The sequence below is a fragment of the Gossypium hirsutum genome, chromosome A05 (assembly GCF_007990345.1).
Source record: "Gossypium hirsutum isolate 1008001.06 chromosome A05, Gossypium_hirsutum_v2.1, whole genome shotgun sequence".
Taxonomy (NCBI): Eukaryota; Viridiplantae; Streptophyta; class Magnoliopsida; order Malvales; family Malvaceae; genus Gossypium; species Gossypium hirsutum.
This window is the reverse complement of record NC_053428.1, coordinates 97,142,190-97,157,756: the sequence shown is the minus strand read 5'-3', so window position 1 is coordinate 97,157,756 and position 15,567 is coordinate 97,142,190. Positions and strand designations below refer to the sequence as shown.

General features: G+C 35.7%; 1 protein-coding gene across 4 annotated transcripts; it reads right to left on the bottom strand.

Annotated features, from left to right (window-relative positions):
- Positions 1-6,096: 6,096 nt before the first annotated feature.
- On the bottom strand, positions 6,097-8,776 carry LOC107961473 (UDP-glucuronic acid decarboxylase 5). 4 transcript variants are annotated; one of them, XM_041114193.1, is made up of 13 exons: positions 8,675-8,776; positions 8,369-8,442; positions 7,898-7,999; positions 7,715-7,802; positions 7,546-7,630; positions 7,407-7,471; positions 7,239-7,327; positions 7,063-7,140; positions 6,905-6,998; positions 6,761-6,827; positions 6,601-6,664; positions 6,485-6,525; positions 6,097-6,405 (listed from the first exon to the last, which is right to left on the bottom strand). In XM_041114193.1, exons 4-13 carry the CDS (start codon positions 7,750-7,752, stop codon positions 6,223-6,225), a joined length of 804 nt encoding a protein of 267 aa, XP_040970127.1. In that variant the 5' UTR covers positions 7,753-7,802; positions 7,898-7,999; positions 8,369-8,442; positions 8,675-8,776; the 3' UTR covers positions 6,097-6,222. The 4 variants fall into 4 exon arrangements, with proteins under 4 accessions (XP_040970127.1, XP_040970124.1, XP_040970125.1 ...); XM_041114190.1 differs by having other exon boundaries at positions 7,546-7,802; XM_041114191.1 differs by lacking the exon at positions 8,675-8,776 and having other exon boundaries at positions 7,546-7,802; positions 8,369-8,609.
- Between the last annotated feature and the right edge of the window lie 6,791 nt (positions 8,777-15,567).

Here is a 15,567-nt window from a genome sequence, read left to right as displayed (position 1 = left end):
TAAAATTACTAATATTAAATTGATTTGATAATAGAATTGGAATTGTAAAAGTTATGGGAATGATAATTCCTGATATCAATGGAGACAGGCTACATTCGTACTTAAGACCGTAATGAGGTTATGGTAACTATTTAGATGTAAGACCATGGTTGGACCATGGCAGTGTATACATGTAAGACCATAGTTACGCTATGACATTCTGATGATGAGACCATAGTTGGGCTATGACATTTTGATGATTAGACCATAACTGGGTTATGGCACTATAGACGTAAGACCATGGTTGGACCATGACAATGTATACATGTAAGACCATAGTTGGGCTATGGCATTCTGATGATGAGACCATAACTGGATTATGGCACTATAGACGTAAGACCATGGTTGGACCATGACAGTGTATACATGTAAGACCATAGCTGGTTATGGCATGATGATGAGAAGACCATAACTGGGTTATGACACTATAAACGGAAGAATATGGCAGGGCCATGGCAATGCACATGTAAGACCATAGTTGAACTATGACACAATATGAAACATGTACCAGGGTTTCAATCGTCTTTACAGTATTCATCGGATGAAAACAAATGAGGATATAAATGTGACGTGTGAAACGATAAGTGGTCTATAATAGTATTTATGTGTAAAAGTGGTAAATGATGTACTTTTATATGTTAAAGAGATTATGCATTGTGATAGTAAGAAATGTGAATGCTATTGAAACATTGAAAATTGATTTGAACTAATGTTTGAGAATTACTCACGTGTTGGGAGCTGTGATTGACAGGAATTCTAATAATAACCTCGTTGACAAGAAATCTATTCATTAATCTTTTAGTTGAATTATCATTATGTTTGATTCGTTAAGCTTTATCGTTCAATTGACGAATTTACTAAGCTTTATGAAAGCTTACTTGTAACACCCCTAACCCATATAAGTCGCTGGAACAAGGTTACGAAGCATTACTGGAGTTTAGAGAACAATTATAAATAAATCATGTCATTTACTATTCATTTTCAGAAATTAATCATATCGTCCCTTGAATGGGCCTTCAAAGCCCAATTTAAGGATTAGAAACGAGTCGTGACTAAATTGGGAAATTAGAGAAATTTTTACGCAGAATTTCAAAATTTTTCCTTAGTGCAGGGCACACACGCCTGTGTGACCCTTTGACATGCCCGTGTTTCAGGCTGTGTCCTACCCCGTGTAACTCCTTGACTTAGGTCACATGGCTAGCCACATGCCCGTGTGGTCAATTTATTTTTCAAAAATTAGGTGCAGGTTTCACACGGCCAAGTCACGTGCCCGTGTGATAGACCGTGTACCTTACACGGCTGAGACACATGCCCATATCTCTACCAGTGTGCCTGTTTCTCAATTTTAAGATGCAGGGGACACATAGCCAGACTACATGCCCATGTGCATGGCCGTGTGTCACACATACCCATGTCTCTACCCGTGTGGACAAAAATAGGCCATTTTAAAGCCACATTTCTCACCCTTTTTACCATCAACCTGCACACAACACTTTCATATACCAATATAATCCAACCAAGCAACCAATGCAAGCCAAAAATCAAATTTTAGATCTAATGTGTTATTACACAACTCATTTTCATAAACGTACCACAATAACTCCATTCATTAATTGCTCTAAGATACTATTAAATAATATATATGCATTCAAACATCTTATATGTATATGTGCTACTCAAAACTATATTACAAGTTTACTTCCTTTCAACTCAACCCTATACATGCCATATAAACCTTAAAATGCATAACAAAATCTACCGGAGTGAATTGGATAATGTGGCTTGATGTGTTGATCTGATCCTCTGATTTCACGTTAATCTACAAAGAACATTAAACACACAAGAGTAAGCTTATAGAAGCTTAGTAAATTTATAGGCTTTAAAGATAAATCTTACCAAACAATCTATAAATAAACATTAAATAGAACATTCCACTAACATCTCCTGCCAACCACAATTTCAATTAATAAGGTTCACTTAATTGAGCTCAATATCAAATAACTACTAAAATTCAATCACATTAAACTACATAACACTTACCAATACTTGTCAAATTAGAGAACGTCTTACGGATTTGAGTACATCGTTTTCTTGATGCCATAGTCCAACTATGGTCTGACGTGAATATTGTCATGACCCTGTCATGGTCTTACACTCGTAATGCCATAACCAAGTTATGGTCTTTTCATCAGGATGCCATAGCCCAACTATGGTTTTACCCATATATTTACTACGGTGGTCTAACCATGGTTTTACGTACACGTTGCCATAAACCAGTTATGGTCTTTTCACTAAAATGCCATAGCCCAACTATAGTCTTACATTTAAACATTTCCATGGTCCAACCATGGTCTTATCCGTCAATTCCTCTTGTAACATGAAACGATCGTACTCAATCCTACGTTCCACTTGATTTGAACTTTCAATTCGATTTTCATATTATTACAATAATCATAATTCAATAACAATGATATGAAATAATAATAAAATCATTCCTAAATTAACAATTAATCATAAAAATTCAACCATATGAATTTACCTGGGGTAGATTGTAGAGGTTGTAGCAATTTCAAAAACTATTTTGCTACTTTCTCTTTTTCCACGTTTATCTTCGATTTCTTGATCTATAATATAAAATTTTCCATTCATTAACATCTAATTCAATTCTAATTTACTTCAAAATTTATGCCTTTCAATTTTTGAAATTACACATTTCCCCAAATTTTACAATTTTTACAATTTAGTCCCTAATCAATTAACCCATCAATTGAGCTAATTTTTCTCTATTAAAACTTTATCTAATTACTTTAGACTACTATAAAGCCTTTGATATTCAAAATTTCATCACCAAACCCTAATTTTAAACTTTTTCATAATTAGGTCTTAAAAATCAATTTCTTAGGTCTTAAAAATCAATTTCTACTAAAATCACTTGATAAAATCATCATATAATAAAATTAAAGCTTCAATTCTATGTTAATTCATCATAAATACCCAGCACTCATCAATGGTAACTTTCAAAATCACCCATAGAATCAAAAAATAATGAAATCAATAGTTGGACCTAATTGTAAAAGTCTTAAAAGTATAAGAATTATAAGAAAAAGGCAAAAATTGAACTTGCATAGTGCAAAAATATGAAAAAAAGCCTACAGGAACTCTCCTATGGTGTTTTTAGCTGAAGAATGATGAGGAAATATCTAGATATTCAATTTAGTCTTTGTTTTATTTGTTTATTTTGCAAAATTTCCAATTTTGCCCTTATTTCACCCAATTTCTTTGTTTTTTCTGCTTACTTTAGGGCTAATTTGCCCTTTTAAGTCCTTATTTATTTATTACTTGAACTATTTAATCATTATTTCTTTAAATTACAAGTTTTGTACCTTTTTTAATTTAGTCCTTTTTAATTAATTAACTATCAAAACATTAAAATTTTCTAGAAACTTTAATACTAATTCACTAACACTCCATAAATATTTATAAAAATATTTACGGCTCGGTTTATGAAATCGAGGTCTCGATACCTCGTTTTCAACCCAATTTACCTAATAAATTCTTTTAATTCACAAAATTCACTAATTCAAAAATATTTCTAAAATCACATTTGAATCATAAATATTAATTTATTAAATTTTCGATCCTACTCATCAGATTTAGTGATCTCGAATCACTGTTTCTGACACCATTGAAAATTAGGCTCGTGTTATTTGTTTTATTTCTTGTAGATACGTTTCGTGGATCGAAAGATTTGATCAGCTTGAAGAATCACACTATCTGAGAATCATTTAGTAGCTTTTGAATCATCTTGGCTTATATTGCATGTAATAGGAGAATTTGATTATGTTTGTAAAGGTTTATAAGTACCTATTGGTGTTGTTGTTAATGTGCATATGATAATGTGGTATAAGTAGCTAAGTGATATGTGCATACTTGATTTTATGTTATGAATGTGCTTGATTGTATACTTAGTTAAGGAAATGAATTGTGTAAGTACTTGAAATGTGGTGTCATTGATGGCACATTGGTTAGACCTTAGGATGATTGTTTGGCATGTTTCGGGTGTCACTGAAATGCATTTTGAAGTCTTATAATATTGTGTTGAGGATTGGTTTAGGTACCTAAGCATTTTGATGTGAATTAAGTATGTTTTGGGTCATTTTTGGGAACACACGGTCTAGGACACGGCTGTTACACGACTGTGTGTCACACATGGGAAACTCACTCAGGCGTGTGCCCTAAACGTGTTAAGTGTAGTTTTCACACGGGCTAGCACATGGTCTGCGACATGACCGTCTAACCCAACATCGAATTGAACACGGTCTAGCACATGGCCTGTGACATGTCCGTGTGAGGTTATTTTGAATGCTACACAGTCTAGCACACGACTTGCAACATAGCCTGTGAAAATATTTTGAAGGGTACATCTCGGATAACTGAAAAGTGTGTGAAATATTGTAATGACGCTGCATGTTCATATTTGAAGTAAATGAGTTGTATGAATAAAATGATGTGTGATGTAAGCACATGTGAAATCAGGTATGGAAAGGTGAATTTTGTTAAGAGAATATGAACGAGTTAGGTATGAAAATGAATCAGGGTAAGTGTATATTGTGTTGGATAAATCAACAACCATTTGTGATGTCTCCGGTAGGGTAGGTACATTACTAATCGGAGTGGCAGATCACGATGATAACAAGAATACTCATGGTGATGCCTCTAGTGAGATGAAGACTGGACTGGTAGATCACGACATGATGATGTGTAAGTCCATGTGGCTAAGACCCATGGTATAATATGATAATGAGAATATTCATGGTGATGCCTTTGGTGAGCGTCCAACTAGACACGCTTTCTCTTTTTCTCTCCTAAAAACAGTCAATTTCCCTAATTAAAAAAAATTTCACATTTAAGCCTAATTGAGCCCAAAAGAAAAGAAAAGTAAAGAAGGAAAAAATATATTTCTTTAGCTTTAGAAATTCAATGGTAAAATTGTTACCATATCCCAGATTTGACTTGATTGATCATTTTTAGAAAAGTGTCTCATGGTAGTATTTTAGTAGTCCCACTTTATACTTTAACACTAATAGGTTTAAGTAATTTTTCAAAAGACGAAAACAAAATATAAGAGATCCGTTGACATTTAAAAACTTTAAATACCGTATTGAAAAGTTTATTAAAATATGAAAGACAAATATCTCACGTAAGAAATTAGCAATCAATTAAACTTTTAAATTTAATTTTTTATAGTATCTAATATCCATTAAATAATGATGTGATATTTGATGTAGAAAAATGATAATGCATTAGTTGACATGAAAAAAATACTGTCATGAAAGTTAATAGGTTGGCCTGAAAAAATGATAATTATATACACGTAATTAAATATTTTAAAAATAAAAATTTAAAGAAATTTAATTTTTTCTTAAAAATCATGAAAAATTTTAAGAAATTATAAAATGAAAAAATAAAAACTTAAGGAAAAAAAAACAAAACCAATCAACACAAAATTTATACAACCGTTTACCCTTTTACATTCCATTTGCAACAATAATAATCCGTACACGACGGAAACCAAAACACGCAACAGTTTTGGCTACATGAGATCTTCCCTCAACTATGTGACATATGACAAAACAAACTTGGGTATCTCGGACAGCATGCAACATCTTAAACATAATTTGCAATTACTTAAATCGTTATAATTGTTTAGTTGATTGAAATGTTTTTACAGTTTTTTTTAATCATTTTTCTATAAAATGCGTGTGTGTGTTTTTTTTTACCTTTTGTAAATTTTATATTTTTAATAATTATTATTTCTTGTTAATTTTTTACTTTCTATTTTTAATAATTTTATAGAAAAATATATGTTGTTAGATTAAATAGATCATCATCAATTATTTTATTCACCAATCAAATTAAATATGATTCAAAATTACTTTAATTCTCTTCCAGTCATAAAATTCTAAAATAATCAAAAGATATAATTAGTAAATTTTTTACAATTAAAAAGTTTGACAAGTATGTTTAACTAAAAAAGCTTTAAGATGAAGGTAAATATGGTAAACCATAGGGCAAAGATTCTTGTTTTCATTAACCCAAATTATTTTCAAAACCAAAATGATTCTACTATAGAGAAGTACTTATATATGGTATTTGTAGTTTCTACCAAATTGTTTGCAAGCATTACGTCCTAGGGACACCCAGCCTCTGCCGGAAATCATCCTCCATAAGCGGAATTCCTTCGTGCAAGTTCACCTTCGGTTCCCATCCTAACACCTCCTTTGCTTTCGTAATGTCTGGCTTCCTTTGTGGCGGATCATCCGGTGTGTTTTCCACCTCTGATATTTGTACCTCCGGATTTATAAGCTGCAACCAATCAGCATTCCATTATGTCCTTCCTTTTCCTCACTATATCAGTAGCATTATAAAGCAATAAGAAACCAACCTCCTGCACTGCTTTTGCAAGTTCCTTCATCGTGAATTCACCTAACATGTACAAAAATCCACCCCAACTTAATATCGGAAATAATTAAGATGAGAAAATGAAGATGAATGGCGCACCTGGATTCCCAAGATTGATGGGTCCGGCGTCCGTTCCTTCCATAAGTTGATTAAGGCCATCTACCTTCAGTCAATTAAAAACCAAAAATGAAACATTCACTCACATGTCCTAGAAACAGTTTGTTTGATTGACATTAACAAGAAGTTGGGTTGGGTATACCAAGTCCGAGACATAACAGACGCTCCTTGTCTGTGTTCCCGGTAATTGAACTGTCAATGGCTCATTACTGCACAATTCCACGCTTAAAAAATCAGTCAGTATAAGCATACAAAGGAAACACCCAAGAAAAACGAAATTTGTTACCGGATTGCTTGAGCTATAAAATTGCTGCCAACACGCCCATCATCGATGTTCATGCGCTGTCCATAAGTATTGAAGATTCTAGCAATCCGAATCTCTGTTATCATGTAAAAAAACCCTAAGAAATTTACACGAATGAAACCGACACAAGCACTTCTTACCGATGCCATATTGCCTGTAGTAATCAAACATTAAAGTTTCCGCCATTCGTTTTCCTTCGTCGTAGCAGCTCCGAACTCCTGCGAAGTGATATACAAATAAATCGATTCCGACTCAAGTTGTAGAGCTGCATTGTATAATACACAAGGGGTCGAGAATAGAAAAAAAAAAGAAGTACCAATGGGGTTAACATTCCCCCAATAGGTCTCCTTTTGGGGATGCTCAAGTGGATCCCCGTAAACCTCTGAAGTTGAGGTAAATAAAATCCTGTTGGACAAAAATCGTACGTAGCATGAGAATGCCGGTGAACATATTCCTAAAAATCTTTATGGTAGAGAGAAGCGACCTTGCTCTGAGGCGTTTTGCAAGTCCCAACATATTCAATGTACCTATCACATTCGTCTTTATCGTCTGTTTAATATCCGAGAAACATAGTTTCCGGTTAGCAGTCGATCGAAAAGTGGTGTCGACTCTTACGGTCTTACCTTCACAGAATTGTATTTGTAGAAGATTGGAGAAGCGGGGCAAGCTAGGTGGTATATCTGATCGACCTCAACAAACAACGGCCGGCTAATATATGTATGATACATAGCTGAAACACCAATATTCGAACATGAATGTACCATACTGGACATAAAAAACAAAGTTGAATACCATGACGAATAAGTTCGAATCTTGGGTGTCCGATCCATTTCTTCAGATTGTCCTTGGAGCCAGTAAAGTAGCTATCAGCAACAATAACCTGAACAAATGAAATCATTCCGCATTTGGAAATCGGAACCAAGACCGAGATATCCGAATGCAAAATTAGACATTGGATTTCACATCAGAACTGACCTCATTCTTTTCCTTCTCCATCATCCATCAACTTGTCGACTAGGTGGGAGCCGATGAATCCGGCACCTCCAGTAACCAGAACTCGCATGTTTGTTCGACTGTCTGTCCGTAAGACAAATGATCGGATTATGTTAAAATGCAGAAATTAATGATATGAAATCTTGAATCCAAGGTCGTAGATTGAATGGCATCATTGTTGCATTTTATTTTATCATGCCCCGCATCTGTAAACTAAATAGTGTCACCATCACATTCATTTAAACACGGGATTCATCATATATTCCCGTAGGTGAGAATTGAATACTAAATACTCAAATTTTTTCTAAGTATTTTTCATATATTTCGATGAATATGTCCATGTATGTGAGGTAACATAACATCATTAGCAACAACATCCATGATCTTTACTCTTTAAAAGATTTTCTTTTTCCTTTCAAAAAAATTAAAAATAAAGTATGGATTGCCAATAACCTCAATATTAAACTCGAATTCCTGGTAAGACTTGCAAAATCTCTAAGGAGATGGACTTGGTGGCTTCTTCGAAGCTGAAATGTAAGTTCCATTTGTGACATATTTTTCAGGTACTTTCTTGAAATCTTAAGTACACACACAAAAAGAAACACTCTCAAGATTCCCATAAAACCATCCAAATACATACATATGAATATGATTTAAAATAAAAAAAAATACTTAAAACTCAAAAAAGAAAGGTTTCTTTTTCAGATCTTAATATGGACCCATAAAATTTTGTTTTTGAGAAAAAAAAAAGGATAATACCTTGGGAAAAGCTTTGTTTAAATTAATGAAATATTGAAGAAATTTGAGAAGTTTAACTTAGATGGTAGTAGAACTTAGGACGAGAATAATCATGAGATAATAAGGTGGTGATGACGTATCAAGGCGTTTTATTTTAGGTTTTGCCACCCCTAGTTTTCGACGGTTTTTACTCGGGGATCAGTCAAATCTTTTTAATCTCCCTAGATTTATACTCCCGCTACCCCGGGATTCAAATCATTAATTAAAGGCTATTTCAATATCTTTTTATATTTTATGCAAATTTTAAATTGAACTTGAATGGTAATTAATTATTTTAGATATAAGTTAAAAAGGAATAAATTATATTAGAATGATTTAAAAAGTATAATCGTAATTAAATTTTAAATATAACAAAATATTATTATATATTCATCTATATTTACTATCTTCTCCAATTTAATTAAACTTCAATTAAATTACTTAAAATAATTAATTTTTTAAATTATAAACAAACATCTTTTCTTCTTTTACAAATTTTAATCATTTTGTTTTTCCGTAAGTTAATATTTTTCTTTTTTGTACAACCAATTTTAAAAAAAAATAGAAATTTTTTGCAGTTTTTTTATGTTATTGACACATAATTTTTGTAATTATTTTACCTTGAACCTCGAATCTTGAACACGAACTCTAAAGTTCAAGGTTTGGTTTGAGGTTTTTGATTCGGGATTCAAAGTTTGAGTTTAAGGGTTTGGGGTTTAGTGTTCGAGTTTAGGGTTTAGGGTTTAGATTTAAGGTTCTAGGTTTTAGGTTCAGGATTCGAGATTCTAGATTTAATGTTCAAGGTTTTGGGTTCAAGATAAAAAAAAATTACCAAAATTATGGTCAATGACAAAAAAATTGTTAAAATGTCATTAAATAATTGGAAATGAATCATGAATAATGTGATGAGAAGATTCCATAAAATAATTTCTCTATGGATGAGTATACAATAATAATTTCATGTCTTTAAGTTTTGATGACATGGCAAAATTTTATGGGTGCCTAAAAGTCTTAATTTTTAGGATCATCCATGTAAGTTATTCCCATAAGTTAAATAGAGATCGAAAAACACAATAAATGAAATTAAAACACCATTTGAATAACATAATTTAATATTAAAATTAGAACAATTAAATAATACTAACATAAATTGTTTAAATAACATCAAGATTTCAATTTTTTTTCTCCAAATTGAGTACATTAGTTCCAATTTAGTCTCTAAACTTTTTTTCATATTAGTTCAAAAATTTTACTGTTGTTTTTCATTTTGATCTTTGAATTTAGATTTTGTTAAGATGTAATGGCATGACACTCTAACATTGTATGATGTCAACACCAAAAAATTTTAAAGATATATATAATCTAAAAAACAAAAAAGATACATAATTTTTATATATTTTTTTTAAAATCAAGTTATGACATAACACAACTTAGTGGAATCCAAGTTTAAGGACCAAATTAGAAAAAGCTGCCAAGTTCAGAGACTAATGTGAACAAAAAAAAAATTTAGAAATCTAGTTTTGAGGATTTGTCAAATTGAACATTGAAGCCAAACTCAAGTACAAAATTAAAACAAAAAAACCCAAATACCGATTGAAAAATCAAACCAAATAAAAATGCCAAATAATATATTAACCCTTTAATAAATAACACAAAACAATATATATATATTTTCTTCCTTTTTCTCATTCTTTTGTACTTTTTCTTTTCTCACCCATCATCTCATGCCAAAAAGAAAAAGCCAGCTATTTAAAATCTAAGGCCTCACATCTACAATGTCTTATGTATACTCTTTTTGTATATAATGTAGACCTAATTTTTAACCCGGGCCCATATATATACAAAAATAAAGCATAAAACAGCCCAAAATATTGGTCCAAAATACAATAGACCAAATTGTAGTGGCCCAACTCTTTAACTGGCCTAAATGGCCTGAGCCAATAACACAAAATTCCAGCAACCCTAAGGGTTCTGAAAGCAGTTGGCGCCGTAGCCTCCTACGATCACCTCCGCCACCCACGCATGCCCTGCTCCACGTTCGCACCCACGTCTTCATGACCTGCAAGTTGAGCAAAAATAGCCAAAAACTGCTTGTATTTTGGCTATAAAAGCCTTTGTTTTTAAGTGTAAAAGGGGGATTTTTTCCTTTCTTTTCAAGAGAAACAATTGCTTCGTCGGCTTCAAGTGGGCAATTGGAGGCCTGGACATTAGTCATTCGGCTGGAGGTTGAGAGAACATCTCAAAAATTTTAGGGTTTTTTGTAAATGAAAAAGCTTTGGGGTTCTCTAAAGGTTTTTTTAATGTTTTAAGGAAAAGAAATAAAATAAGGGTTTTAGTAAATTTTAAAGCAGTGCAATGCGCGTTGACTGATCCATGGGTTGGATTTGCGCATTTCCACCTTAAATGGTTAATTTGCACATCCAGTCCCTCCCATGTGTGCCATTTTTGATTTAATTATATCCTGTTTCTTACACTTTTTCCTTGAATTTTGCGCGCCTTTCCAGTTTTGTTCGCGCTTGTGTCACGGGGCTAGACCTTTCGTCTTACAATCCGTGCGGCCTTAGGCGATTTGCTCGTCCAAACTCGCCAAAATCAGCCTTTACTCGAATGAGGATTCCTTAAGAAATCCTCCAAGGCACCAACTCGTACAGCGGAAGCAAACTTATGCCAAAAGAAGCTTATAAAGAACAACAGAAAGGGGCGCTCGCAAAGTGTTTAAGTAAATGCTCTCTATTCTCTTATTCACAAAGAATAATGAAACAATGAATGGAGTGAGTACCAATAAGGGGGAGGCTCTCTATTTATACTTGAGCTCCCCAAAATCGACGGTCAAGATACAATTATATTGACGGACGAGATTAACGATATCCCATGAATTAAGGGATTTACAAGATATGCCTTATCAAATCTAATCTAATCTTTACAAGATATGATTCTCTTTATCTTTTAAGATTAGTTGCCTAAAATAGCCTAAGTTGCCATATCTCCGCTATTGGGCCATCCAGGCTTCTCCAACAAATCTTTCAATCGGGTCAGTTCTTGTGGGCTGAATGATCCCCATCTAATTGATCGACCTCCATGGGTCGCATCTTGTGCCATGGTCACAAGCTTGGAACTTTGGCCTGTGACATTCTCCCCTACCCATTCTCGCAACGCCCTCATTGCGACTTCTGAATGACACTTGCTTGATTCATCTCGAAACTCTCTCGTTGCATTGGCTTCTTCCTGGTTTGCTTTGCAATCGAGTAGTCCATTTCTTCGAAACTTTTGCCTCGACTTCCGTCGCCTCTTAACTTGAACCGTTGCACTCGTGGGTACATCTCGTTGGCAAAAAGTCTCCACTTTAACTTGCCCTAATTCTGACTTGGTTCCATTGGAATCTCCTCGATTCACACATCTTGGCTTCGTTCCGCCCACAATCCCTCGGCCTTCTTGCTTACAAACTTTGAAAGGGCCCTTACGATCTTGCCAAGCCAACAAGTCAAAAATCAAAACACTATCACTGTGTTTGCAATGTACCTTACTCGTGGCATTCACCTGTCTCGACTGCTTTCGCACGACTTCTTTCTTCTTGAAGTCTGATGCACAATCCACCTTCCCTAAAGGTGGCGCTTCCGCAGTCGACTCTACAGGTCTCATATAAGACTCACGCTCCACTAACTTTTTCGAAGGGGCTTTCGTAACATTTTGTTCTGTCGAGTTAATGCTTCCCCAATATGAAACATCTTCGACTACGACAACACCTTGGTCCCAACCTTCATATCCCAATGCACTGGCACAACAATCTTTGATGACAGACCAGTGATAATATGGATTTCGTCGGCCCATGAAAATAGAACTGTCTGAATCCTGTCAAGGAAGTTCAAACCAATCACATAATCGTAATCATCTAATTGGATTACCTCAAAGTTTTCCTTGCCTTTCCATTCACCGATTTGTAGCTCCACATTACGAGCTATTCTCACAGTTGGGGCTTCCTCGGAATTTACTGTCTTGATCTTTTTTATTTGATTTCCTAATCGATAGACCAAGCTTCTTGGCAGCCTTTTATGATATGAAAAAGTTCGACGCTCCCGTATCAATAAGAACACTCCGCTTCTGACCTGCAATGTTGATGTCCACAAACATCAACCCCTCTCTACTATTCCTTTTGCTAGGAATAACAACCATCGAACCGACCCTCGATGTTCTTCCCTCCATAGGCTTCGCCTCTTCTTTCAGCTTAACTATAGCCGACATCATCGATCTCTTCGGACATTTTCCCACAAGAAGTTGTCCACGTCTCTCACGGACCTTGCACCTTTGAACTTCTTTGGTTTGGGAACATCCATTGCTTATTGCTTCGGCTTTGAAGACAACATCCCATTACTCAAAGCAGCTTTGTAAATTGTGAGCTCCCTTTCAAGCTCTTCGATCTCTTTCTTCATGGTTAACATCATATCCTTGAGATTCTTATCTCTCTCTGCCAGCTTTTTCGTAATGGAGTTCATTAACTCATTCAGCTTTTCTGCATTGGCACCGAGAGAATCTAACACAAAATTTCTGAGTTGCTCTTCCCTTAAGTCAAACCCATCTGTGCGTCCCTCGGCCAACTCAAGCGTATCCTTTATTTCCCTACGGATTCCTCGAGATTAGCAACTCGATCTTCCAACGCTGACAACATGTCCTTCGAGCAACTTACTTTTCTACCCCTTCTACGGGTCTGCATCGGCTCATTCTGATCAGCAACTTCTTTTGACATCCCAACAGTGCCTTCGAACCAATAGCTCTGATACCACTTGTCACGGGGCAAGACATTTCGTCTCGTAATCCGTGCGGCCTTAGGCGATTTGCTCGTCCAAACTCGCCCAAGTCAGCCTTTACTCGAATGAGGATTCTTTAAGAACTCATCCAAGGCACCAACTCGTACAACGGAAGCAAACTTATGCCAAAAGAAGCTTATAAAGAACAATAGAAAGGGACGATCGCAAAGTGTTTGAGTAAATGCTCTCTATTCTCTTATTCACAAAGAATAATGAAACAATGAATGGAGTGAGTACTAATGAGGGGGAGGCTCTCTATTTATACTTGAGCTCCCCCAAAACCGACGGTCAAGATACAATTATATCGACGGACGAGATTAACGATATCCCATGAATTAAGGGATTTACAAGATATGCCTTATCAAATCTAATCTAATCTTTACAAGATATGATTCTCTTTATCTTTTAATATTAGTTGCCTAAAATAGCCTAAGTTGCCATATCTTCGCTATTGGGTCATCTAGGCTTCAATCTGACAGGCTTCTCTAACAAATCTTTCAATCGGGCCAGTTCTTGTGGGCTGAATGATCCCCATCTAATTGATCGACCTCCATGGGTCCCATCTTGTGCCATGTCACGGGCTTGGAACTTTGGCCCGTGACATTCTCCCCTATCCATTCTCGTAACGCCCTCGTTGCGACTTTTGAATGACACTGGCTTGATTCATCTCGAAACCCTCTCGTTGCATTGGCTTCTTCCAGGCTTGCCTTGCAATCAGGTTATCCCTTTCTTCGAAACCTTTGCCTCGGCTTTCGTTGCCTCTTAACTTGAACCGTTGCACTCGTGGGTACATCTCGTTGGCAAGAAGTCTCTACTTTAACTTGCCCCAATTCTGACTTGGTCCCATTGGAATCCCGTCGATTCACACATCTTGGCTTCGTTCCGCTCACAGTCCCTCGGCCTTCTTGCTTACGAACTTTGAAATGGCCCTTACGATCTTGCCAAGCCAATAAGTCAAAAATCAAAACACTATCAGTGTGTTTGCAATGTACCTTACACGTGGCATTCACTCGTCTCGACTGCTTTCGCATGACTTCTTTCTCCTTGATGTCTGATGTACAATCCACATTTCCCAAAGGTGGCGCTTCCACAGTCGACTCTACAGGTCTCATATCAGGCTCACGCTCTACTAACTTTTCCGAAAGGGGCTTTCGTAACATTCTGTTCTGTCGAGTTAATGCTTCCCCCATATAAAACATCTTCGACTAGTTGAATTGACGACAACACCTTGGTCCCAACCTTCATATCCCGATGCATTGGCACAACAATCTTTGATGACAGACCAATGACAATATAGATTTTGTCGGCCCATGGAAACAGAACTGTCTGAATCTTGTCAAGGAAGTTCAAACCAAGCACATAATCGTAATCATCTAATTGGATTACCTCAAAGTCTTTCTTACCTTTCCATTCGCTGATTTGTAGCTCCACATTATGAGCTACTCCCACAGTTGGGGCTTCCTCAGAATTTACTGTATTGATCTTTTTATTCGATTTTCTAATTGATAAATCAAGCTTCTTGGCAGCTTTTTCTGATATGAACAAGTCTGACGCTCCCGTATCAATAAGAGCACTCTGCTTCTGACCCGTAATGTTGATGTCCACGAACACCAACCCCTCTCTACTATTCCTTTTGTTAGGAATAAGAACCATCGATTTGACCCTCGATGTTCTTCCCTCCATAGGCTTCGCCTATTCTTTCAGCTCAACTATATCCGACATTATCGATCTCTTCGGACATTTTCGTAACATGTGTGGTCCTTGACAAAAGAAGCATTTTATTCTCTTCCTCTTGTCTCTTGGGTTGTTGGATCCCCGCTTCTCATCTCATGGTCTCTCATTGCCACTTGTGCTATCAGTTCCTCGCTTTGCATCTCGTGGTTTCTCATTGCCACTTGTGCTATCAGTACTGTGGCCATCATCGCTATGTCCCTCTTCATCTTCCTCATGGTTTCTCTCACCATTGCCCTTCCCAATGGGCTGAGACGATTCAAACTTGTCTTTCGTTAGACTAAGTTCAACAAAGGACTCTGCTTCAGCCATGGCTACAGTAAGTTCGGTGATCCTTTGCCT